The sequence below is a fragment of the Pterocles gutturalis genome, unplaced genomic scaffold (genome assembly GCF_000699245.1).
Source record: "Pterocles gutturalis isolate BGI_N339 unplaced genomic scaffold, ASM69924v1 scaffold20047, whole genome shotgun sequence".
NCBI classification, from domain to species: domain Eukaryota; kingdom Metazoa; phylum Chordata; class Aves; order Pterocliformes; family Pteroclidae; genus Pterocles; species Pterocles gutturalis.
In genome coordinates this window covers 1-25,709 of record NW_010113259.1, presented here as the reverse complement: position 1 = coordinate 25,709, position 25,709 = coordinate 1, and the positions used below count along the sequence as shown (strand labels likewise).

At 38.6% G+C, this 25,709-nt stretch overlaps 1 protein-coding gene across 1 annotated transcript; it reads right to left on the bottom strand.

The window, feature by feature from the left end:
* Nucleotides 1–5,447: 5,447 nt before the first annotated feature.
* Nucleotides 5,448–25,701, bottom strand: ZNF106 (zinc finger protein 106). The gene is given in 21 exon segments (XM_010074432.1): nt 5,448–5,789; nt 6,835–6,981; nt 7,613–7,684; nt 9,193–9,264; nt 9,734–9,853; nt 10,807–10,869; nt 11,965–12,156; nt 12,998–13,114; nt 14,002–14,136; nt 14,432–14,577; nt 15,064–15,119; nt 15,497–16,279; nt 17,113–17,128; nt 18,038–18,042; nt 19,750–19,830; nt 19,832–20,039; nt 20,351–20,411; nt 20,506–20,660; nt 22,279–22,348; nt 23,544–24,168; nt 24,866–25,701. Coding segments are annotated over 21 exon segments (3,654 nt in total). The 5' UTR covers nt 25,339–25,701; the 3' UTR covers nt 5,448–5,732.
* Nucleotides 25,702–25,709: the final 8 nt, after the last annotated feature.

Genomic DNA, 25,709 nt, shown 5'->3' with positions numbered 1-25,709 from the left:
CCACTCCATTCATCCCCAAGTGCAAAGAACGTTTTGTAATTACATGCTTCACTCGACAAGATAAGCAGCACATGTGAAGAATCCCTTGGAAAAAGAGACAACTGTACTCCAGCTGGCAGACCAGTGCACATATTCTGGAACTACTTTTAGAACTTCCTGACATTTTCCTTTGGGTGATGAAGATTAATTTATTGATGACTGAGTTAAGCTTTTTCTGCATGGCAAAGACATGGAGCATGCATCGTTATTCTGCTTATGCTGACAACTGGAAAAGTCTTCCCTCAAGTCAGGCAAAACTGGGACTGTGTTTGAACTCAGAAGTTCAATATATATTTCAAGTCAGAGGTGTTTACTACCACCTTGTAATTAGTCATGAACTCTTTGTCCTGCTTTTGATACTATAATTTCATCCTCTTCATAATGTTGACTGAATATTTCCCATGAGATTGTGCTAGATTACATTAATGTTATGTACCCCCATAGGATCTTAATCACACATTGGACATTTCAAATGTTTTTTATTGTAACTGCAATCTCTGTAACATTCAGCAAGTTGTCTGCCATTCCAGAGAGAAAACCTCTTATGCATACAAATACATATCTCTCTCTACACACACACACACTTCCCCCTGCCCCTGGGTCCCATTTCCTGACAGTATTGTGTATTTCTTTATTGCAAGAGGTGACTTGTAGCAGAATCCGACACTATGTTAGCATTACCACTTTGGAAAAATTATTTGAATGTATAACTACAAATAGTTTAATTGAACCAAAAATAAAATCAACTGGATTTTGGCCAAATCTTTAAGGCTGTTTTTTTGGTTTTTATTTTGAAAGAATAGAGGAGGATGAAACATTGAGCACTCTTCTGTCATTCTCCTGACTATACAGCAGCTTTTGGAGTTTTATGGCAAGCATGAAACATTCTTAATATCTCAAATACATGCCTGTTTTCTCCTTGAATGCATTAAAAACAGAAAAGCACTTGAGCTGGAGAGTTGCATTGTTAACAGCTTTAAGGATGACAGGCTTTCAGAACTGGTGAATCAATACAAAAATGGGAGGAAAAACCAAAATGTGCAAGAAGAGGTGTGAAGACACCAGACTGCATCAGGAGAACCTTCTTCTTTTAAGTTCTCTACTGCTTAAAAGTAACAAAGCAATCTTCTATTGTAAAGCAAAATTGTAAAAACAAATTGTAGCATCCGCTCAAAGTTATTTGTAGTAAGTTGCACATTTAATGGAGAGGTCACTGAGAAGCAGAAAACCTTTTGACTATAAAGTTCTTAATGTTGTCCTGCACTGTAACTTCCTCTGAAAGAGTTAGAAAATCCAATGGTTTATCTAAAGAAGAGTTATTCTTCTCCAAATTCAACTTTTGTTTTAACCCAAATCAGGTTTTTAAGGTGTCTGGAACAGCCCCAGGTTCCATCCATGAGTTCTCTCCACTAGGTTATTATTTGCCAAAGAAAAATATGGCAGAGATGCTCTTAGATTTTGTTTTTCTCTGAATACCCTAACTATCAGTCAAAAGATCAAAATCAGGATTTTTGATTTGCAACTCAAAAGCAGTCCTTAAAGTCCTGGTGAGTCAACTACCAACATCTCTAGAACTGCCCTTGGCAACAGGCCACGAAGCACAGGAGTCAGTACATCATGTTGGTGGCACCAGCTGGGTGGACAGTTTCCATCTTCCCTGCCAAACAACTAGGTCTCAGATTCCTGCACACTGGGAGCAAAAACTTGCAACTTTCCTGCCAGTGCTGAAGCTAAAAGTGGCCTGTCTGATTTTATCCACCCCTCTTAAAAAAGGAAAATCCAGAACAAAGTCAAGTTCTACCGAATCCTGTGAATGAAAAATTCTATTCAAAGCAAAGAAGAATCAGACTGACAAACCATAACAATATAAACAACTTTTATTTTTCTTTTTTCTTCTTTTGCTGTGTAGTTTCATTCTTATACTCACAGCTTTGTACCAAAGTGAAAGAAGAAAACCAAGGTTAATCTGTGCACATGTTCTACACAGCTTAAATTATTAAATATTCAATCATGTTGTTTTATTCCACTTCCAGTCTTCCAAAAGACTGTTTAACACTTACAGCAAAACAAAATTTGAGAAGCTGGCAGGTGCATATAACAGAATATATACCTACGCAGTTTGCTCTTTACTTTCACTATTAAATGTTTTACAAACAGTAGGTGAAACCATTTCCATATCCTTCCTCACATATTCTGCAACTCTGGACAACTTAGACTGTTCGAATGACTGTACCATAGAAGCATAAAAACCAAAATTAATCGTACCTGTGTTTTAATTCAGAAAAAAGGGGAAAATATTTTCTCAACACCACATTTTTGTTTCTGGGAACTTACAGTTCACAAGTTTTCAGTTATCATTTACTTGGATCCAGCATTATTGAGCAGTTTGAAAGCGTGCATTAAGAACCGCACCACTTCAAACACACCGCACAGCCAAACTCCTGCTATTTTGCAGAAGCCAGCTCAGGCGCTGATAGTATGTTTCAAGTCTGTAATCCACATCAGGCAAGCAGAAGCTGGGATATTTAATGCATCTTTGTACCAAACAGATGCAGCAGTTTTCGCTCTGGCCCCTTCCACAAACAGAAGCAGCAGCATTAGGCCATAAAGTATTTTGCACTGTCAGTTAACTTATTTTTCCCTGGGATTTGAAGGAAAAAAAGAGCAACAAATATAGACCGATCCTAGCGTTGTCTTATCATTCAAGACATGCAAGGCTATCGGAGAAAGCTGCACCAAATTCCAGCTGAACAAATAGGAAACCTCCCCCCAGAAATCCAGAGAAGCCTGGTGATTTCCACAGCCGCACAACTTCACAGCAAATCCTTTTAAGATATCCTCAGGACAAAGCAGCACAGCATTTTCCTCTGAACCCCTGAGCAACTTTTAGAATGGTTTTTAATTTATGGAGCAAAATTTTATAAACACTCACGCAGCTCTGCTCTTTTCCTGCCTCTTACCCATTTTAAGCTTCTTATAATATAGCTGAAATGACCTGCAAAGTAGTAAAAGAGACCACTGCTAAAGCTAAAGCTGGATTTCCGAAGTCCAGACTTTTCAGGAGGACTGTTTTCAAGGACAGAGAAGGAAACATCATGGACTACAAGAAAAGGAAGTCTGCTTCCACCAACTAGAAAATATAAACCCAACAAGCGATCAGGAATGCAAATAAATTGTAACAACTGTTTGTTGCAACACCTAGTAAGGAAGATCTTTACACGTTCCTGCAAACAGCTGAAAGAACGTGAAGAATCACAAGGAAGAAGTAACAAAATCCACTCTCACACACCATTTTTCAGAATGCTACAACTGCTCCGCATGCTCATCCTCAGGACACAGACCTCCACACCTTCACTTCAAGCACAGTCCATGAAGGACAAGCTTGAGACGTTCACATTGTTTATGCCACACTTTTACATGCTCCCTCCCTGTGGTTCAAAAAAAACCCCAACAAAACAAAAAAAAACCCAGAAAAAACCTCTTGAACAACAATAATTTTGGAAATGGTTTAAGTATTAAGCAATCTTCTGCTTTTAGGTCACAAAAAAGCCCAAATACTCTACAGCAATATAGCCTGCATCAGAAAACATTTACACTGCTCAGAAATTTCCCTGAACTTGATTCTCTCTTGAATTGCTTAATCAGACCACTGAAAGAAAAAAAAAAAAAAAAAGAAAAAAAAAAAAAAAAAAACCAAACAAACCACAAACACACACCCCAAAAACCAAAACAAAAACACCCTCAAAATAGCCTGGGGTCTGAGCCACATGTTGGGTTTTTTCCCCGTCCACAAACAGCCTAATAAAAAAAACCCAAACAAATCACCACAAAAGCCTTGGAACCTCAGAGATTCCCATGGCTTTGAAGGAGGATGCTACTGCATCTCATTCCTATTTTACTCCTGTCTCTCACAAGAAAAAAAAAAAAAATCATCAGTGTCAAGCAATTACAAAGAAATTATGCCTGACTGCTAAGACAGTACAAAAATAGTGTGCTTCAAATAAAGCCCTGAAGTACCCTGATGTGATGGCTGTGGAGCATCCACGGGCTTTCTTCAATCACTTTCTTGGCCTAAAAAGCCTTTTTTATAGTCAAAGAATGAGGCTATAAAACGTATTTGGTCTATGGTTGGCATACCAAGCATCAAAGCAGTGGTGAAAGAGATGTCCAGTAAAAACAGTATGTTCCATTGGTTTGAAAAGGGCTGGATTCGTTTATAAGCAGCTCAGTTTTGACACTGGGCTGTCTTTACGTTCTGTTAGAGTTTAAGGAAACCTCTGCTTTTTTTATCCTGAGCAGCAAGTCCGGCAAAAGTGAACAAAAAGCTCCTTGTTAGATTAGTCTCATTGTTTAAGAGAGCTCTTTGCTATATGAGCGTCGTTATGGGAGAGACGACTGCAAGTGCAAGAGGTAACATTTTGCTGAACTTAATGGGTAAAGTTTTCCCAGAGACACCTGCAGAGGAACCCTGACAAGTAGAAACAGTCTTCCGCTCTGCACTGGCTTCTCTGCGGTACCTTCTGGTGTTAGTAGAAACAAGACTTTTACATGACATATGCATTTTGTATCCTCAGCTTCTGCTTGAGAACTTTCGATTTTAAAATCTTGCTCCATTCTTTCCAGTTCAGTTTTTTTGAATTTGATCTAGTCCAAGCCAATTAAGCCAGGTCACAACAGAAACAAAACACTGCCTAAGCTGATGCACTTAGGCAGTGCCTCTGCATTGCTCTTCCTCTGCTATGCCATGAAGACACAGGACTGCAAACCTCAGTCACTAAGATTCCGTATAAAATCAGGAATCCAGCTATGGTGTTGTATCAAGATAGCGGCAGTCATGCTGGTGTTTAACTAAAACAAAAGCCGACACCACTTCTTTCCTGTATGTAAGGACCTATATTTAAAAAGACTAAGATTGCAAAGCATCTGAGTGGAGCCACTGTTCTGGCTGTTTTGCTGCTACTGGCACACCTCTCAAGAAAGAACTGCTTTCCTCCAAATAAACAAAACACCTCTGGAGGTATAGTACTTAGGGCAGTATGTCACTGTATGTATTGTGCCAGTTATAGCAATTTTTATACATGGAATAAAAAGTAAATTACAATTAACATTAAAAAATTAATTTATTCCAGTTCTCCACAAAATACCTTTTCTTTTTATGAAGAAAGTCAGAATGTACACTAGATATTCAGGTTACACTGTTAGAATTCGTGATATTCTGGATTGCAGAATTTTATTAAAATCAGGTAGAAAATGGGATAGAACATAAAAACAGACGTCTTAGACATTGCACAGGCTTCAAGCTGAGTTTGCAAACACCAGCACCTATTGTAGTCTCAGTTCCCAACACCCCTCTGGACTTCCCAAAGACTCTCAAGACTATGCTTCTTAAAAACAAAACAAACAGAGAAAACAAACAACAAAAACCCAAGGCAGACAAGAGGAGAAAATACTCTTATCTGTCAATTAATTAAAAACTTTCAAGAGTCTTCCATTTGGGCTAAGTCTTAATTGACCAGCCTTATTTCTACAGAGCGCAACACAACCTGCAGTCTCTGTAGCAAGGCATTTCAGCCCCACTCTATTGTTGCATTCCAAGTGGGAAAAGAAAGAGGAAAGACTGGAGTAAGAAATTGGTGTTATTTGGAATAATTCTGACATACAAAATTACTTCCCAATGTGGGAGGTGAAAAGCTTCATGAGTCAATCCTGCTGTCATCCTCAGCATGTCTTTCAATGTGTCCTACAGCATCCTAGAAAAGAACCAAAGTCAGATAATAACAACAGTGATATTTTTTAAAAAATTACCAAAAAAACACAAAAAACTTCACAAAATATACTTGAAGCCTCAGTAAAAGTGACAATCTGGATAATATATATTTTTTTGTCTTAAAGCTTCCAAAAAAAAAATTAACAAAAAAAATCAATGCCAAACTACATGAAGTGCCTCACATACCACATGATTCAAGATGAATAAAAACCAGCTTCCTTTCTGACTAGAAGGGCATATCCAATAAAACACATCATATCCAAAGCTGGTGCTTAAAGAGAAATTAAGGATTCTACTTCTGTTTCTTAGTTCTCAAAGAAACCTCCTTCCATTGTGTATTTGGAAAAGCATTCAACAGGAAGGTAGTTTATATTGCCAAGGAGTAAAATGTGGATTTTACCCATCAGTCTATAGGTAACAACCCTCCTTCCACCCACCCCCCCCTCTTTCCATATCACTTGATCCAACTGGCATCCAACTCTTATGCCTTCTTAATTTCTTCCCCCCACCTGTGCTAACATTTATTCAGAAATTTATGCTTTATACTTCTTTAAAGATTGTTATCAAAACCAATCCCATGTGAAAAATAAACAGCATCAGCATCTACAACAATGAAGGGGAGCAATGATGGATAAAAATTAAGAGGACAAAAATAATTTTCAAGACTTATGTTTGTTCATATTAAAAAAAAAAATTCCTACAAAAACTTAATAAGATCTTAGAAAAACTTAATAAGATCTTGAGTACAGTTACCAGAATTTCTTCTAATATTTCAAGAAGTTTACCACTTCCATGTAATATTTTAGGATCAAACTGTTTTAAATTGACCATATCTCAAGTTATCATACTTAGCTGCACTATCGATCTGTCACAGGTTGAACTGTTAGCCATGTATGACTGTAACTATATGCAGTTAAGCCTGTTAAGAATTTAACCATTTTTAAGCAAAATAGCATCAAGTCCCACATTTGTGGTTACTTTATCTACTTTATACTACCAAATACAACCACGTTGGTGCAGCCACATACCTGCTTGGAACCTTTTCTGGAAGTAAAGAAAGCATCACAGTTCTTCCAACGACATTTTAGGGTCTGAAAATTTGGGTTGGTGTGGTCAGTTAGCAAGTGTTGTTTCAGATGGTCCACAACTCCAAAGATCAGTGAACATCCATGCCACTGGTAGAAAAAACATGCCAGAATAAGCCAGGGAAAAATAATTTTAGCTCATGCTTTTATTCTTGCAACTTAACAATATTCTACCAAGATTGTTCACACACATGCCGGCTCCTGTAACTTTTTAACCTTCTTACTCCATTCCCATTCTCAATGGTCTCTATGCCTTTACTTACAGTTTTACAGAGAATTTTCCTGCTTCTAGTCAAGCTTAGACCACCAGCAAGAATAGCAGGAGGAAGAGAGGAACTAAGCCTTTACAAGACTTAAGCCTACCTGAGACACTCATTGGAAATTTAATTAAACTTATTTAGTAGAGTAAATCTGCTTTTGTATGTCAATCAGCTGAAGTTTTTGGTTTTAAACAGTTAAATATCACTATCTAAAAAATACCAGAAAAAAAAATTTAAGATGCTACTACCAACTTGCCCCAAAGCATACACATATACTAAACACCATGAAAAAGGGAACTAGTGCTATACACTTACATTTAAAATGCACAAATACATTCTAAAAATATTATTGAATTATAGTAAATTAAAGGTCGAGCTATCCTAGACTGAGAAGTGACCACTCCTAGAAAATGAGTCTAAAAAGCATAACAAAGGAAAGCCAAGAACACTTTGTTCATTACCCAGCAACGATAATTCTGCATCAGATTAAGCCTCACAGCTCTGACACTGCCATCATAGCATCCAGTGTAAATCTGTAAAAGAAACATTTATGGATAAACAAGCTGGGAATAATAGAAAAACAAAAAAAAAGAGTCAAATTTTGAAAGTGGCTTCAGTGTAGAGTATATTAGGTGAACAACAGTAAGATACCAACATGCAAGGCTTACAAATTTAAAAAATAGGTCTAACTATTTTAAGTTTTGCATTCACAGTTTACAAAAAAACTACTAGTGAATAAGAAATGTTTCCATAACTTCTATTGATAGTGTCATTTGTGTAGAAGTTCAGAAAACTTTAAAATGCATCTGCTGAAGTGAAAAAAAATTTTAGGCATAAATGTTAAGTTGAATATATTTCCATGACTTAACCAGTTATATATGTATCAAAAAGGGATGGAGAAGAAGGGTGAGGAGGAACATCAGAATTTCAGAAAGAGAAGACTGATGCAGATCCTGAGAAGGCAGGCAAAATGACATATTAAAATACATTTTTGTCAGGCAAATGCTCTACACAAAATTATCCATTGGAAAGAAAAGTATGTCAGACATCTGCAATTCCATAAACAATGTTCATTATTTAAAAAGCCCTCACATAATACAGAAAACTCTGCAAGCTGAAGATTTCATATTTTATTTTTGTTCAAGTCTTTTTGTCTCTTGGAAATTCATCACCAGGATCAATTACAATCTGCTGTGTGTAAGAGACGACATTTTACTAAAGACTAGTACAGAAAATTACAATCTTTCACTTGACACTAAGCTTCTTATCTCAACACTTCTTCGATTTCAGAATGCTCAAACCAGACTATTGCTGGAAACAGTTCAAGTTTCAGACTGTAAGCACAAAGCCTGGGTGCGCTTAGCTCTCCATCTCACTCACATGAGAAGGGAAGCGTGGGCAGTATGTATTCCAATTAGTAGGAGATCAGTTCTGTTAGACTTATTCTTCTGTTATTTCAGATGATTACTATACCCCTATACCTCTTATTTTACAATCTGAAAAAAAGTTTACACACAAATACCTACACATGCAGACAAGTAAGTGCTTTTAATTACTATTTTGAGTAAGTTATTTATCCAGAAGTGCTTCTGAAACCTATCTTGCAAGGCAAATGCATGAAGAAATCTGTGCACCTGAACTAACTGCATACCTTTGTTTAGGTTCTATCAAAAGGTTACTAGAGGTTTGACTGTCGGTGAAGTTTTTCTCTAGCATCCGTGTGACTATCTTGAATAAAGGTCAAGCAGTATTGATGCTTGAAAAGAGGGAATATTTTACTGTTTCTGGACTCTTCATTGCAGCCATCACTGTAAACAGAGCTATTGTTCTAAAGCTACAGTAAGCTAGAAGGTAATTTTTCCCCAATTAGACAACCATATTCTATAAATACAAAGCTGTTATAGCAACTTTATTTTTTTGGCAGTCATTTCTAAGTTCCTCTGTCTTAGTCAGCAGGTTGATTTCATTATCTGAAAATTTTAAACTCTCTTGTATATGCTTATGGAACCTTCCCTTTGAAAGCAATGAAAAGAAAAGTTACCATGCTCTTATGGATGGTCATACACATGATCATATCTGTGTGGCCTCCATAGACTTGCAAGCGGTCGTGTGACTTGAAAGAAACAGAAACAGACATTTAATAGCATGACAGTTAATAGCCATTTTTCACAGACATATAGATGACAATGCTTCCAAGAGCAGTTTCCTGGGTAGCAACTAAACTCCCCTGGTGGATTCCAAACTTCCTAGCCACCAGGAAAGCTCACTTTTGTTTACATTACTTCTGTGAGTCTTTTTGTCCAATTAAACACTTGCTCTTTCAAGCTGACAAAACTAACATTTCCCCACTTTTCTGAGACGTCATTATCTTAGGATAACCCAGGTTCTAAAAAATATGTTTTAGGGTACGTTCTTTAAAACCCACGTATTTCGGCTGGTGAGACAACTATACATTCTGAGTGACACGAAAGAGAGTGATGGGCCAGAGACTAGTACGCACAAAAATGGACTTCTATTTGAGTTCAAAATCATTAATTAACACATATTAGGTAAATGTCATCAGTAAACATCTATTTTCTTACTTGTAGTTCATAAACACGAACAAATTTATCCAGACATGCTGTCACCATCACTTTCCCAAGAATGTTCACAACCGTTACTGCATGGTTATGGCCTTTATAGATCCGCACCAGCTCTCCAGTCTGCATAAAAAAAAAAAAAGCAAAGGCAAATAGGTGTTTGTTTTTTTTTTTTTAAAAAAAAACCAAAGCAAAACAGTTTTATCTAACTTAGATAGGGTAGTTAGCTTCAATGCTCACTACTCAGAAAGCAGAAACACCCTTTATTAGACTTTCATGTTTTATGAAGGCACTTCTAGATTATGATCATGTTAGTTATCCTTTTCTTTGCCCATGTTAACACAGAGCTATTCATTACAATAGATATGCATGTCACTATGAAAAGTATCTGTTTCTCCTCTTTCCATCATTAGTTATGTGTTTCCACCTATCCTGCAACTACTGTGCTATTAGTACTATCAATATTTATGTAGCCACAAGGAACAGTGAGCAAATTTAGCTAAATACACATAAATATACACATTTTTTTGTTAATTAAAATTTACCCCGATAAGTTCTTAAACTAACTTACTGCATAGCTACACGAATGCTTCTGCAAGCACAAGGGAAAGATGGTATAAAACAGGAAAAGAATGGCAGGCCGGAGACAAAAGCATTCACAACAGTATAACAGCTTTTGAACTAGCTGGTTTGGAACTCTGATTGTGTTCCTCAAATTTTTCCTGTAATCTCTTCCCCCACCAGAATACCTCACATCGCTTTGCTCTGAACCCTCCCCCCCATCATCAGCACGATTGTAGTAATATTTGCAAAAGCAAGACCCCCAGATAAAAAGACACTGCATACCATATTACAAGAGTCAGCATGCTTATATTTCCCAAGGTATTTTATCCTCTGCATCCCTCCTTAGTTAGCTATAGTGCATAGTCACACTAACAAAATCATATAACTTCCTTTTCTGGGAAGCTATACTGTCCCACCAGTCGGTCAAAAATTCTGGAAATACTGACTTTATAGCACAGGAATTCACTGCCTTAATAGCAAAAGTCATTCCAACTTTCATATATGAGACTTACATGAATGTTGTGGGCATGGACAGACTGATCACTGGAGCCACTGAATACCAGATCATTCACAACCTTACCAAAAAAAAAATTAAAAAACCAAATCACCGAAGAAGAATTTTATTTTTGTAACAGATACAGAAATGGGCAAGCAAAACATTAAGACACTGTTCAGTTTAAAGATGTACTATAGTATTTCCTAAACTTGACAGCCTTAAAATCAATGGAGAGTATGAAAAAAAAGCATGCACATAAGAGCTAGAAAATGTACTGTGCTATCCTAATTATGACTTTTGACACTTCACAATTGACATTAGAAGCTGTCAACTTGCAGCCCACCAGGCCAACTCATCCTACCTATGGACTATTCTCAGGGACAGCTCAGCAGCAGATCAGGGGCCAAGCAAACTGAATGCAGAATGGTGCTCTGCACATGCACAGTAAAGCCCGTTGTTTCCTGGAAATATTGGATGTGCTTGTCCACTTATATTCTGGTCATATAAGAAAGATGGTGTTCCTGCTAAGTACTAATCTAGAAAGTAAGCTCAACAGATCCATCATGGATCAAGAAAGGACCTCAGTATGCTGCCACACAAGCAGGACTAGGATAGTCCACAGAGCAAAAAGAGGGTGTGCCACTGCACCATAATATCTGAAGTGACAAATACAATTGATGGAAGTCACTCCCTGTTACATGATAATGGTCACAGCAAAGCAGTCAGGCAAGTATATGTTTCATCTTGTAATCTCAGGAGCCAAAAACCTGTAAATAAAGTGATACTGATTCTTCTATTAAAAAAAGAATATTTCTCTGAAGTTACTTTTTTTTCCAGTTTCCTCTGAGATTTGTACAACCAGGGTATGTGAAAACTAGCTTCATCTTTTCCCCAACTTTCTCCCTGTTGGCAAACTCACATTTTCAAGATTCCCTAAATCTTTCAAATAACTTGAAAAAAACCATGCTTCCTACATACACACCCCCAACAGTTTTGCTGGGAACATGGGATATGGCAACCAGCCAATTTTCTTACCAAATTACTCAGTTTTTATAATTTCAAATAGAGAAATCCTGTATTTCCCACCACAATCTGCTCACTGATTAGGAAGAAAAAGAAAAACCACACCACTTTATGCATTCTTTGTCAAAAATGTATTTTCAGAGACGCTTGCCTTCATGCAGAGTATAGTTTTGCTGTGCCCTTCCAGAGTTCTGAGAAGCAGGCCGTTCCGCGCATCTCGCACACTGATGGTGCAGTCATAGGAGCCCACCACCAACAACTTGCGTGCTCCTTCCTGAGCTGTGGCTAGACAGCTCACTGCTCTGGGGCCATGGCATTCAAAGGTATCAAGCTGCTTGTTGTTCTGTTGGGGGAGGAAAAAATTGTTTATAAAAATTAAAGCTTTGCTATGACACTGACTAGACCAGAGAGTCCTTTTTGTGTTGTATTTTTTATAGCATCTGATTTCAGTTTAGTAACACACCATTTCAGCAGTGGTAAGAGTTGCATCTTAACAACTAAGTTTTCAAACCAAGGAAATAACTCCTTATGTGGGGCTTCAATTTCCTGTCTTTTAAAAAATTATTTCATTATTTAGCAAAGGTCCAGTGAATCCTCCTTCTGAGTTAGAACAATGAGAGGAAATAGCATTATGGGAAAAATGCAAAACAGAATATATTTGTAAGGATAAATTTGAGAAATTAGTCTAGGATCCATGAAACAAACAATCAGAAAAATAATTTATTTAAATAATTATTTTTATTCACTTTTAAATATCATGGGGACTGCTGATCAAGCCTCTTTGCCAGAAAACCACATGAATTATTCTCTTCTGTAACTGCAAATGGAGCAGGCAAAACCAGCAACACATAAGTCTCTCACACTGCTTTGATAGGCAAGAAAGGAGGATTCACAAATAATCAACTGTGTCATAAAACTCTCTGACACGACTGGTAGGCCAGGTGGAACCTTAAGGAAAACATGACAATACAGCAGTTAAGAGAAAGGTAACCAGAGGGAAGGGGAGATGGCACAGCTTCGTGCACTGACAAAATAAAGGACCAAAAGGGGCCAACAGTGACCATTTATACTAAAATACTTTAATTACAAATACACTCACTACTCAAGAGAAAGAATGGAAAGAAAATGTGGAGAGAAACAGCGTCACAACAGACTTTTAGGTGCCAATATTTAAACAAACTAACCTTTATGCTGAATGTAACCACACTGCCATTTGCAAGGCCTGCATAAAGGATCCGCCATCTGCTGTGTAAACAGAGCACTCGATCTTCCAGTTTCAACTGTTCCATGCACTCTCTGGTCTGGCAATAGAAAGACATATTTAAAGCTTTTCATTAACTAAAAACAATTCAAGGGAAAAAAGCCTGAAGTGAATGATCATGTTCACCTACAAGCTGCATTTTTTTGAACCAAGAGAGCTGGAAAAAAATGTCTTAAAGTCTGGTGTCACATGGCAGTTTGATCCTTGTTTTAACCAGCTCACTCCCATCTCTCAGACTTGACTGTACTTCAACAACCAGTTATAACCCTAGAAGCTTTACTCTAGTCACAGTCTCCATACATACATACATATATATATATAAACCACCCTGTTAACGTGCTTGAGTTTCAGGAATCCCCATGAAGTCCCCCACAGGGAAGTGGTATGAATCATCAGCTTAAGAGTTAAAGTCCTCTGTCAGTTTGCCCCCTGAAGCAGGTATTTGCTTTCTAGTCCTTCAAGCCACAGGCTGGACAAGCCTTCCTATCATTTATCCTTGAAAGTCCAGTTTCAGGAAGTCTCAGTATGCTCTTCCACCTGCCCTCAAAATAGTAGATACCTGTTCTCTCTATAGCAGCTCTACAAAGAGAGCAGTGCCTTCCATAAGCAGTGAAGTTAGAAACACAGTAAGACCAACATGATATTCATGGCCAGACAACCATCCTGCACGTTGGAACTCCCAACATTTGGGATCCCATCATGCAAAAACTCTGCTGACAAGCTAACCAAAAGATTAGGGTACAAAAATCACTTAATAGTTTGCTGTTTGGGTTTGTTTTTTTTTTCCCCCCTGCTCCACTCTAATGAGGTATGAACTGGGGTTCATGTCCAGCTCATACAGGTTTAAAAGGCTTTCCTCATTTATGTTTGCAAAGAAACACTCGCATAAAAATGCAGCACACGTGAATCAACACAGAGTTTGAGTACCTTGATATTGTAACAGTTGATAGTGTGGTCGCTGGAGCCAGTGAAGAGTGCAGCATTTTTCCCATTCGTCTGAGTGACCAGGAGGCAGTTCACTTTTGAAGTATGTCCTTCAAAGACGGCCACACACTTCCTGCTCTAAAAAGGAAAGCATAGGGTCTGTCAACATAAAGGCCCATAATGCCTTGGGATCAGTGCCTGACAGAGTAGGGTAGGACAGCTAACAAAAGCAGAACACATGCAGCAATCTATCTCCCTTTACCCTTCTCATAAGGAGGAGAGAAAGAGAGATTTGAAGAAAACAATAGCATTAAAAAAAGTCAGGCACTTGAAAAAGCAGCTGCATCCTTAACTACATAGTAAGGCTTTACAAAAAAGCATTGCAACCTTGTGACTGCAATTAATGTAACACCATTCCCACAACCTTACTTACAACCAGATTGTAGGCACAAACAGTTTTGTCTGCTGAGCACGTATACAACAAATTCCCAAAAATCTGAATAGCATTCACTGCCGCCAGGTGTCCCTCAAAGCTTCCCTCTGTAGGTTCTTCATCCTCACCTGGCTCCGAAGACACTTCTGTAGGACAGAGACACAGGTACTTCGATTATGTGAATACATTCAAGTAAACACACTACTGGTGTTTCTATTACCAAACACTATTTCGTGGGCACAGCACCTTAAAGTCAGATTTCATTGTGGGTCCCAGCGGGAGCCTCTAAGTGGCAGAAGGCAATATAAAATGCCAGAAAGACTTTTGTATCATGTTAAGTCCAGAAAGATCTTTAAAATAGCAGAAGGACTGTATTATTGTTTGTTCTGCAGCTCTATGGAGACTGTAGAGCAGAAGTGTTCGTATGGGAGGGCGTGGGGGGATGTGGAGGGGTCAAGGCTCAAAGCATTCAATGAGGGATGACATAAGTGAGTATGCATCACTTCCCAGTTCAGTTTTTAGTGTAGGTTTTTATCTTCAGGGCACAATTCCCGTCTGGAAGCAGCCTGATCGAGACTTAGAGTCCTGCAAGACACTATACATAAAGCATCAGAAAAGCTTAAAAGATGTACCTGATGAGTTCTTTGATCCTCTTAGTGATGATATGCAAGTCTGTGTCTCAGCCATGCTATAACACAGAAAGAGAGTAGTGAGGTTGGACTTTGCACATTCATTTTCAGACAAAATACTGGTGTAAGTAATACTCTAGAATACAAGACTCTGCATTTAACAGAAAATAGGCTGTAACAGATAAGCTCAAAACCAAACTTTTTGTGGAGGGCAGCCTTGTTCTTATATTAGAGAAATTAGTAGGTAAAAAGACACATTCATTTGTTGGACCAAAAAAGCAAATTCAATTTTAATTTTCCTCTTATTTTACTCCTGAATTAAATTAAAAGTTACTGATGTTGTAAGACTTTCCGAATAAGGGAAAAAAAAAAAAGAGAGGCCTCTTATGAATATTTTTTAATACTTTTACTTTTGAGAGATTAACAATAATCTCACCTTTTCCCATCATCCCTATAATTTGTGCCAATCTCACTGGTAGAGCTCACTTCATCATAACCAGAGCAAGACACCTCTAGGGCTGCTTGATCCACAGAGCTGCGTGAACCCCTCTTTGATGGACTGTCTGGTTTCTCATCTCCAGACTCCAACGAATCAACATCAACCACCTCACACTGGGGTGCTGGAACTTCCACTAGTTCCAGAGATGCATCACTGTCATTCTCATCCTTGTTTTTTGCTGTTTGAGCAGTAGCTCCATCCTCCTGTCTTAGAGGAGTAACTTTTTCTCCTTTAGGAACCTTTCCACCCTTGACTTTCCGGACAGGCTTAGAGTCAGTTATATCCTGTTCTGTATCACTGTTCTCTGGCACATGGGTTGCCCTGAGAGTTTTCTTCTTCCTTAACTTTCTCCTCCTCCTGTTCCCTTTTTCTGCTGGGACTACAGTAGTTGCCGCCTGTTGCTTGGATGGTTCTGCCGACAATTTGAGGGTTTTATCCACTTGCATTTCTAGGAGGACTGAATGCTTTGGAAGAGAGGTGCTGTGCTGATCCAGTGAAAAGCTTTCAGTCACTGCATCATTTGCTTCTCTCTTGCTGAAAACAGACAGTGAATGAGGAGAAGGGCTCTCAGGAAGTCCAGCCTTCCCTGTGTTCGCAGAAGGCTTGTGAACATCTTGATTAGTGTGTTGGAAACAAGCGGTCAGCTCTGACAGGGATATGGTTGCAGAGATAACTGGATACACTGGAGTTTTCTGGTTGGTCTCTTCTGAAGAAAACAGACTAGTGTTATATTCAACCTGTACAGCAACAAATATTTATGCAAAATTTATCTCTGTGCATTTTTTTGTTTATACTTAATTGTGCATATAAAGTAGATATACCTACATGGTGAAAGCTATGTGCACATGCAGATCTGCTATTTCAGTCAGCTACCTGGCCTTTAAAAAAAACGTAGCTGGGGAATAAAATGTTTATCTGTGTACCCAGAAGCAAAAGAATGGGTCATATCATTCAAGTCGCTGACTGACTATATGTTTTTAAAGTTCTGACAACCAACCTTTGGTGAATCTCATATTGTCGGCTTAAGATGCTACCACCCTTCCCTGTGCGCTCCCTTACCAGCTGTCACCACTGCTGTAGAACTGGTATTAAGCAACACACGCCTAGTATGTCTCAGCAGCTCAGTGACATAATTTGAAGACCCTGTGCTTAACCCATCTGCATTAGTTATTTCTACCAAGTTACTTGGACCTAACTCAAGGCAGATGAGTCATGCACAAAGCACTCTACAGTGTTCTACCTTCTGTCCTGGGAATGGCAGCACTGTAAGCCAGCAGGGTAAGCTTTTTAGTTCATCCGTGGTGGACTTAAGTGATGGGGCAAACATACTCTCCCTGTCATTTTAATTTGAAGACAATATGAACAAGTGAATCCAGCCTCTCAACTGAGACAGGCTATGAGCACAGGCAACATCTCACAGCTGTGTTTCCCACACCCTAAAATTCCCCAGCTGCATTTGCAATAACTACAATCCAGAACAGGACGTTTCAAGTTCACTGCATATATTGGGTGGGATCCCTCAATACAAATGAGAATCTGGCACTATTTGAAACACTTCCCTGCTTTGGTCTCTTAGAAAACAGCAGCTTAAACCTACAGCAGTGCTTAGGCAAAGCTGTTGGACTGTTTAACACAACACAGTACAAACTGATGCTTTAGAATTACACATCCAACTAGAGTGGATTCAACTAGTGTTGAATTGTACTGGAAAGAAGGCACACAAACCCTTGAAATTCTGAATACACCTCTAACATTGTGCATCCCTCATTTCCCACAGGAAGGAGGAGGGAAGGAACTTGGTCACTTAAAACAATCAGGAAAATAAGAGTAACCGGCAACCTAAACTGAAATTTCTAAACTCAAAAGTTATTCATTTTCAGCACTTAGTAACGTAGGTCTTAGAAAGGAAGTAGGAAATCACTATGGTAGTGCAAGAAAACAGACTTGCCCAGTTCCGCAGGTGGGAGAGATCGCTGGGAGTTAGGGGAAACCAAATGCAATTGGCTCCTTCAAAGCAAGGCTAAACTGACCTCCGAGGGAAGCTGACAATCCAGATGTTCAACCCCCAGAAAACAGACAGTCTGCCTCCAGAGAGAATTCATCTCCCCTAAATTACAGAATTTACCTGTTGGCAAGTGCTTTTTCCCCCCCAAAATTACCAAATTCATTTCATGGCAGACGCTCATTTTAAGTATAGCCATATAGAAGCTGATCAATACAAAAATCACATTAATTTAATAAACAAACATAAAAGAACATTTTTGCTTCAAATATGTCAAAAATTATTTTGTAGGAAAATGACAAATATGCTGACATGATGAAGAGATTTTAAAATGAATTATTTAAATAATAAAATACAGCCATACATTGAAGGTTCATCTTCATGATAAAAGACTAAAAAACCTCTTAAGCTTCTGTCGTGCCTGCACAGACATCAATCAATTCTGAAGATTCTGCAAGCAAGATACTTTATGCCACTGCAGCTAGTGATCACTAAATCTTTATTCCGAATTTTCCAACTCTAACATTAAAGAAAAGTTACACCTGTTTTCATTGACGTTTAAACATAACAGAATGGCATATGCCAATAGAAATGGGAAAGAGAAGGAAGAGGCTTCCTACAAACTCTTAACTATGCAAACAAATACAACAGCTGACTCTTCAACACCTGTCCCCACCAGTTTACTTTAGTGTGCACCCCTAGAACTTCATAATCCCTGGCAAATCCTCCAAAAAGAGATGAAGCAAAATTCACAATACTACATTAACATAACGCAAAAACAGTGGAATACAGGAAATGTAATGGTGACCAAAACATGAGAAAGAGCACTATTTATGTATAATTCTGCATCTGAAGAAAACTGCAAAAAGGCAAAAACCCTTCAAATTCTTGTATTTACAGAAGTCTAAACTTCAATTCAGCCAACACTTATCTTGTACTTAAGAAACAAATACACTTATAAAAGCAGAACAGCATGGCTTTTTCCAATAGTATTTTCCACTTCAGTTGAAGGAAAATAAAATCATGGCTATACTTGTCTTTAACAAGGATCTTACTTACAAATCTTTATCTCAAATTATCTAAGTTAAGGGTTTGGGTAAGTGACAGTTATGCCAGACAGTCAACTGTCATTAGAGTCACCCTGCTTGACTTCACAGGCTCTTAAAAAAGTACAGCTTTTAATCTTCAGTTTGTACCTTAGGTCACAGTAACAAGTTGCAGTGGAAAGTACCAATAGCATTTAAGCCTTTGACCACAGACATGAGTTTGAGAGGTTTCAAACTGTCTAAATAGAGTTAGCAATTTCAGCTACAGACATTAAGATCTAATTTTTATAAAGCAGAAGGTATCACATCAGTAGTTCAATTAATTCAGCAGTTTCTCCTCCAGACAAAAGTGAACACATCCCTTCATTGGTAGCCCTCCCTTACTCCCCTCACAGCAGTGAACAGTGCCTAATACCCTTCTTACAGTAAATTGTTTACTGAAATCACAAATAAGGTTGCACGAACTTTGAATGAGTTTATTAAATCTGACCAGCATGTCCAGACCAGTGGGATTTGGAGAAATGGAGAAAGGAAGATAATGGACTGTTATTTTTAATATCACAAACTATACTGTTTATGCTTATGCAGCAGGATGCAGGAACACAAAATACTCTTAACGTAGCTGATCATAATTTTTTTGTAAAAGATCTTCAGGCATGCATTTTTCCTTTCCAGGTAGATTTTCAGCTACCAATGCCCATTAAGTGATGCAGAGTAGAAGGCAAATATTACAGAGGAGGTTTTAAGGTTTGTGGGTTTTTTATGAATTAAACTATTCAGAGAGGATATAACCTGAAAATTCATGTTTGTTCTATTTTTAAAGTAAAACTAGAAACCTGTAGGTGTATATGACTAAAATTTGCATGTGCTTAACAATTTCAAAAATGGGGAATCCATTTGTATGTGTTGTAAAGAAGGTCCCAGTTCCTAAGACTATTAAGTTGACAAAGTCCTACATAAGTTAACGGGAGTTCACTCTTGAACAATAGGCTGCAGGTTTGAGACCCAACTTACATTCTCCCAGGGAAAAAAACCAAAAAAAAACCCCAAAAAAATCACCTTATTTTCTTAAAGCTAGTTCTCGTAACAAAAAGCCACACATACCATCCTTCTGCTCCACCTCTTCTGCTGGTGAAGCATACAGAGAGCTCTCGAGTACAGAATTCACATTTTCTTCTGATCCTTTCGGAGACACGGGTTCACGTTTAATTTGTTCTTGCGTTAGGTGTGATGTCAGAAGACTGGAACAGTGCCGGCACATTTACATGAACAGAAGATCCCAGTGGAGGTACAGAAGAAGACAAAGTGTCGAAAAGGGGCAGGAAGGAGCCTGTAGGAATTAAGTCAGCTGCCACCTGAGATGTGCTATTTCTTCTCTCACTTATGACACTGCAGGAAAGTTGCTCTGACAGTTCAGAAGGTTCATATGTTTCTAATGGCAAAAGAGGAGAGAAAAAAAAATACTGAACAAAAAAATTCAGATTTTACAATAAAACTTAGCAGTGCCAAGAGCTCATTTCTTGTGGACAGACAAGGAAGAGAAAAATTTGTAAAAGAGCCACTAGATGGCACTAGCAAAGCTAACACACCACATTTGAACAGTAAAGCCATCAATACTGACAGCCCACAATTTTCTTGCACATCTTAAACGGACGAATTCAAGTTAAATGCATCTTTTACAAGATGTGAGTTCCAACAATATGAGTCAACATTCCACTGATGTAGTTTTATGGTACCTCATACCTTGTAGTCCCTGCAAGATCTGGATTCTCTGACTTCTCAGTGTGCTCATTTCCATGGTTATCTGAAAAACAGTTGCGGTTTAAATTGGTCCTACTTAAGACAGTTTTTCAGGCTGCTAACTTCTAGTCCAAACAGTCTCAAAAGCCCACCATTACCTGTTGCTTTAATACAAGGAACCGTTGAACCTCAACATACGCAGCCTGCAGGGCAGCCCTAGCCTGCAAGAGACTGCTGTCCACACTGTGCAGGGACTTGCTTAACTCTTCTTCCTTCAGCGAAATAGCCAACAACTGGTCTACCTGAGAACGTTCTGAAAAAGAAACAAGATGTAGAGTATAACTGTACTTGCCAATACGTTAAAATAAATTACACGATATCTCAATAAACACCACCACCTCGGAACGTAAAAATCACCTAAATTAGGTCAAGCATCAATAGCCACACCAGAAGCTGAAAAGGAATATCTCTGCACAGGAATAGTTACATCTACATGAAAGAAGAGCAAAGTCGAGTATTCCTCTTCACAGTATCTCAGCCTTGACTCGAGTAACTTGATTTCCATCATAGCTTTGCCAGCACTGATTTAGTTTAATTGAGCAAAGTCATTCTCTTCCACAGAGATCTTTTGTTGAAGTACATGTGTATATAAAGTACAAATACACACTTTTGATTAATGTAATCATAAAGGCAAAGGCAAATTTAAGCTAAACAAGACTTAAATTATTCAGTTAATCCAGAGGCCACGGAAAGGCAGCTTAAGAGAAGAACAACGCAATGATTAAAAAATAATTTACTATCCAAGAGGATTTTGGGCCATGAGACTTATGTTTCCAATCTCTTGAGGAAGTCTCTGAGCATTGTACTCAAAAGATCCTCCTGTACTCCTTTCTAGAGTCCTCTTGCATTACAGAGATTCTCCAAGCAAATTAAGTTTCAGTTTGAGCACTGCTTAGTTTAATTTAAGTTATAGTTTCCTTCTGCAGATTTAATACAAATTTACGCTGAAGATGACGCTGAAGCAAAGTAATGGGAAAGAGAGATTTTACAAATGTGTTATTGGTCTCCATAACAGACACTAGTCATTGAAGACAGAGGCTGATAAAAACCTGCACCTTTTCACGTAGTGAAATATTAGTTCCCACAAGAAGATCCATATTAACTGCCCTGCATTCCAAACAACACTTAATATAAATAAATAATTTAAAAAAAGATAAATGGAACATCTGAAAGATACCTTCTGGACCCCAAAGTTCCCAGATAGTGATGCAAGGATTTAGTTCTCAAAGAAAACATTCTCCCTAAAACACAGATGGTTAATTTTGATACACAGTGATGTGGATGTGTTAGGCATGTTTGAGAAAGACCTGTCTAATGCCAGAATAAGAGTTTTCTTTGGTCAGGAGCAGGAAGGAGTGAGGCATTCCACGTTCATTTGCATTAAGGACAGGGAAGGAGTAGAAGAAGAAAAAAAAAAAAAAGTCTTGCTGGTGATGTCAAAAACAGAACACAGCCCAAGGTATGCAGACTAGAAGTTTTCTGGTAAGATCACCAAGAAGTAGAAAGGGAAAGCTGCGTTGCTTAATTAGAAGGGAGTGATGCATGCTTCTCCATTCAGAACTTCTGTCCAAAGAGGCAACAAACCTCTCTTCCCTGAGCAGGGGAAAGCAAAGGCCCCATCTATGCCACTGGGAACACGAAATGCAGGCAGAAAGGAGGCACAAAGTCTTCTCTTAGAAATAACTTGCAACATATTAAGATGGGACCCTTCAGAGAACAATGTGTTGTGGACCTGAGAGCAGCCCACTCCATGACCTTCAGTAAGAGCCGTGCTTTGAAACTTTAAGTAACTGCCATTTTTGCCAAGTCAAGATACTACTAGGTATTTGTAACCTCTATACCAGATGCACATACGTATGAAATTCACTCACCTTTCTTACCTTTGATTTTTCTTCTTTTATTCTTTCTTTCTAGACTAGGGATTTCAGGAGAAGATCCTTCCTGCAAGTAAAATCATTTATTAACAAAAGTTACATGAGCAATTTTGCCTAAACCAAAAAGTCAAACATCCACTGTCTTTTCAAGCATTACTTGTACCCACAGAGAAGAATATACAAATAATTTTGCACACTTTTATAACTCGTCTTTCCCTCAGCCCTTAAAGGAGGGAAGGCAACAAAGTGAGTGCCATGTTTTCATCTCAACGGGGAAGAAATATCAAATATTTTAAATATTTTAGACCACACCTGGGTCAAACTCTGCTCTACGGTTTTAGCTGAAAGTCTAGAGGATTAAATCAGTGAGGAATTAAAATTATCGCTTTCTGCATATAGCAAAATAATTTTGAGGATTTCGATCAGAAACAGTTTTTTTTCCCTTCAGGCAAGTCCAAAACAGGACAGTTAAATAAATTCATATTTAGCTATATCATTTTAAGGATAAAATTTTGTAAAAAGGTTGTCTTTCCTTGCTTGACCATAAAACCAGGAACATCTAGTGATGGGAGTGAGTATTTACAGGGGTTGATAGTGACAGGACGAGGGGGAATGGTTTTAAACTAAGAGAGGGGAGATTTAGGTTGGATATTAGGCAGAAATTTTTCACTCAGACGGTGGTGAGGCACTGGCCCAGGTTGCCCAGAGAAGTTGTGGATGCCCAGTCTCTGGAGGTGTTCAAGGCCAGGCTGGATGGGGCCCTGGGCAGCCTGCTCTAGTGGTTGGCAACCCTGCCCACAGCAGAGGGGTTGAAACTAAATGATCTTTAAGGTCCTTTTCAACCCAGGACATTCTATGATTCTATGATCTAACGAAAAGAAATTTCTATTACAGTCTAGATTCCATTTAGGTTTTGAAACACCAAGATCCTTGCTACAACACCAAGTACTTCCACAGAAATACTTTAATAGCTCTCATTTACCAGCATTGCATGCCAGTTATCAAACCAAAATTAAAGGGCATTTGACTTTCCTACTATTTCAAAAAAAGATTAAGCAGAAGACCTGCACTAGGAAGGCAGAAATGGAAAAGACTCTTAAAGAAAATAAAGTTAAACAAGCAGATTAGTTTGAGGCTAACAATGCAGAAGTCAATCAAATGGAGAAAGTCCTCCTTGCAGAGATCATTCCAAGGCTGAATGACCATTGACAGGGAAAAAACTATTTTTAGCACATCAACGCTGGATAAAATTGCACACTTACTCCAGTTGCTCTCCGTTTCTTTCCAATTCCTTGGCTGTCATTCTGCTCAGTACCAGATGTGCAGCTACTGTCTGTAGCTGCATCTATGTTATTAGACACTGCAGGAAGTGAAACATTATTTGAAGCTGGACGATTTTCTTCTGAGATTTCTAGCACATTTTGTTTTTCAAGCAGAGGTGTCCTCTTCTCTGGGCTCTCCTGGTCTTGTTTTGTGAGGCCTGTGATCACAGAGGCGGCCTGTAGGCTGTGTCTCCTTCCTCTAGTCTCAGTTTTTTCAGACATAAATGGTGACAAAGGAAGAGAAGATGTCTCTCGTTTCAAGTCAACCTCAATATCAGCGCTTGCCTCATACCCAGGTGTTACGTGATGTGAGTGGCTGGCTGCAATTATTTGCCTTTGCCCACTTTCTTTTGTTTTGGCTTGCTCACTGAAGAAGCTATAAGCAGCAGGATTTCTGTCTGCAATGACACTGCTTTCAGAAAAGCTACGTTTTCTGGCTGAGCCAGGCACTGCTAAGGAAATCCCTTCCCACTGGAATCCTTCCAGAGTAGCCAAATCAGATTCTTCACCAAGTTCTAGATCCTCTTGCTCATTTTGAACAAGAGGCACCATTTCGATGCCAAACCTTTAACAAGATAAAATAAAAATAAATACACATGTAACAAGCCAGCTAAATCTAGAAAAAAGCCTCACCTTCCCCAAATGCACACAATTTAAGAGATCTAGCAACTCATTACATTAATATTGGAAGTCTGGAAAAAGCAAGTATGACATCTTTTCAAGATGCTTCAAAGACTTTAGGTATAAGGAAAGTTTCAAAAGTGAAGTGTTTTATAACTGCTTCCTCTAAAACCAAAATTAAACTGAGCATCAGATTAAAAGATTAACACACGAAGAGGGAGCATTTACTCTGCCAGCACCAATGCAAGCATTTCTTGTAGTCCTGAACAAATGAAGAAATAAGCAACTGTCACAGCACCGTTTACATCCTGATTGCATTTTTACATTCTTCCACTTACCAGAACTTGAAAAGCAAGTACATTGCTAGTGTCCATATTCAGATATTAAGCAACAGTTACGAACTGATCAGAATCTCTTCTGAGCAGCAGTCTACTATTACTTAGCTTTGGATAGACATCCACAGTACCAAGCAATCATAAAAACTCAAAAGTATTTGTATATGCAAAAGATCATGGTATAGCAGGATTTATCCTGAAATCTTTGTTTTAGGATTCTGGAATTAATTTCAGATTTGGAGAAAAATAACACTCCTCCCATAACACACACAAAGAGAGTCATGGTTAGATCTGAAAGCTACCAACCTTGGTAAACCTTTGCCAAGTTCCTGTTTCTTCTTGGTTACCTGCTGGATGACTTGATCCCAGTTTACATTTCGCCGCGAAGCGCTAAGAATCTGCCTGAGGGTGGGTTTAAGCCCTGACTCCTTCTCAGTCTCACTTCTCCGATGGCCACTCACATTCCGAATGCGCCGGGCGTTATTGAGATTGGGCTCTGGAAGATGTGTCCCAACTTTGCTCTTCAGACTAATATGTCGTGTCAGGTCTCTTTGCAGAGAGGCAGGGAGGCCAAGTTTGCTTAAATCAGGAAGAAGGAGGCCTAGTGACTGGCTTCCTCCTTTTTGCAGCTCATGATCTGAAGGAGTTTCAAAACCTTCCATTTCAAAGTGTTCATGTGACTTGACATGCTCTTCATTCCCTTCTCCAACCTGTGAGGAGGTTTTCAAATCCACAGGCAAATGGTCCTGACCGCTTGATGGAGAAACTGTGGATTCCATCTGAAACACAGAATCTTTTACATCAGCAGAAGGAATACTTGAAGCAGCCAGCTTTTCATCATCTTCCTTTTCAGAGGTGGCAGGTTTACCGTCTGGAGTGTCACAGAGTAAATGAGAACTAACAGAAGAACCCAACTTTTCGACTCTTGCTTCTGACTTCTCACTTCCCGTTAAATCATCATCACTCACATCTTCTAATGAATCTAATCTGAATTCATTCTTCAGCGATACTTCCCCAGTTTCCTCCTTATTCTGGTCACTTGTATCCTTGCAACATCTTAAGGGAGCATTTTGCAAGGAATGGTTGGACTGAACATCTTTGGGGTTTTGCTCTGCTTCATTTAAGTTATTAACAGGCTCTGCAAGATTCC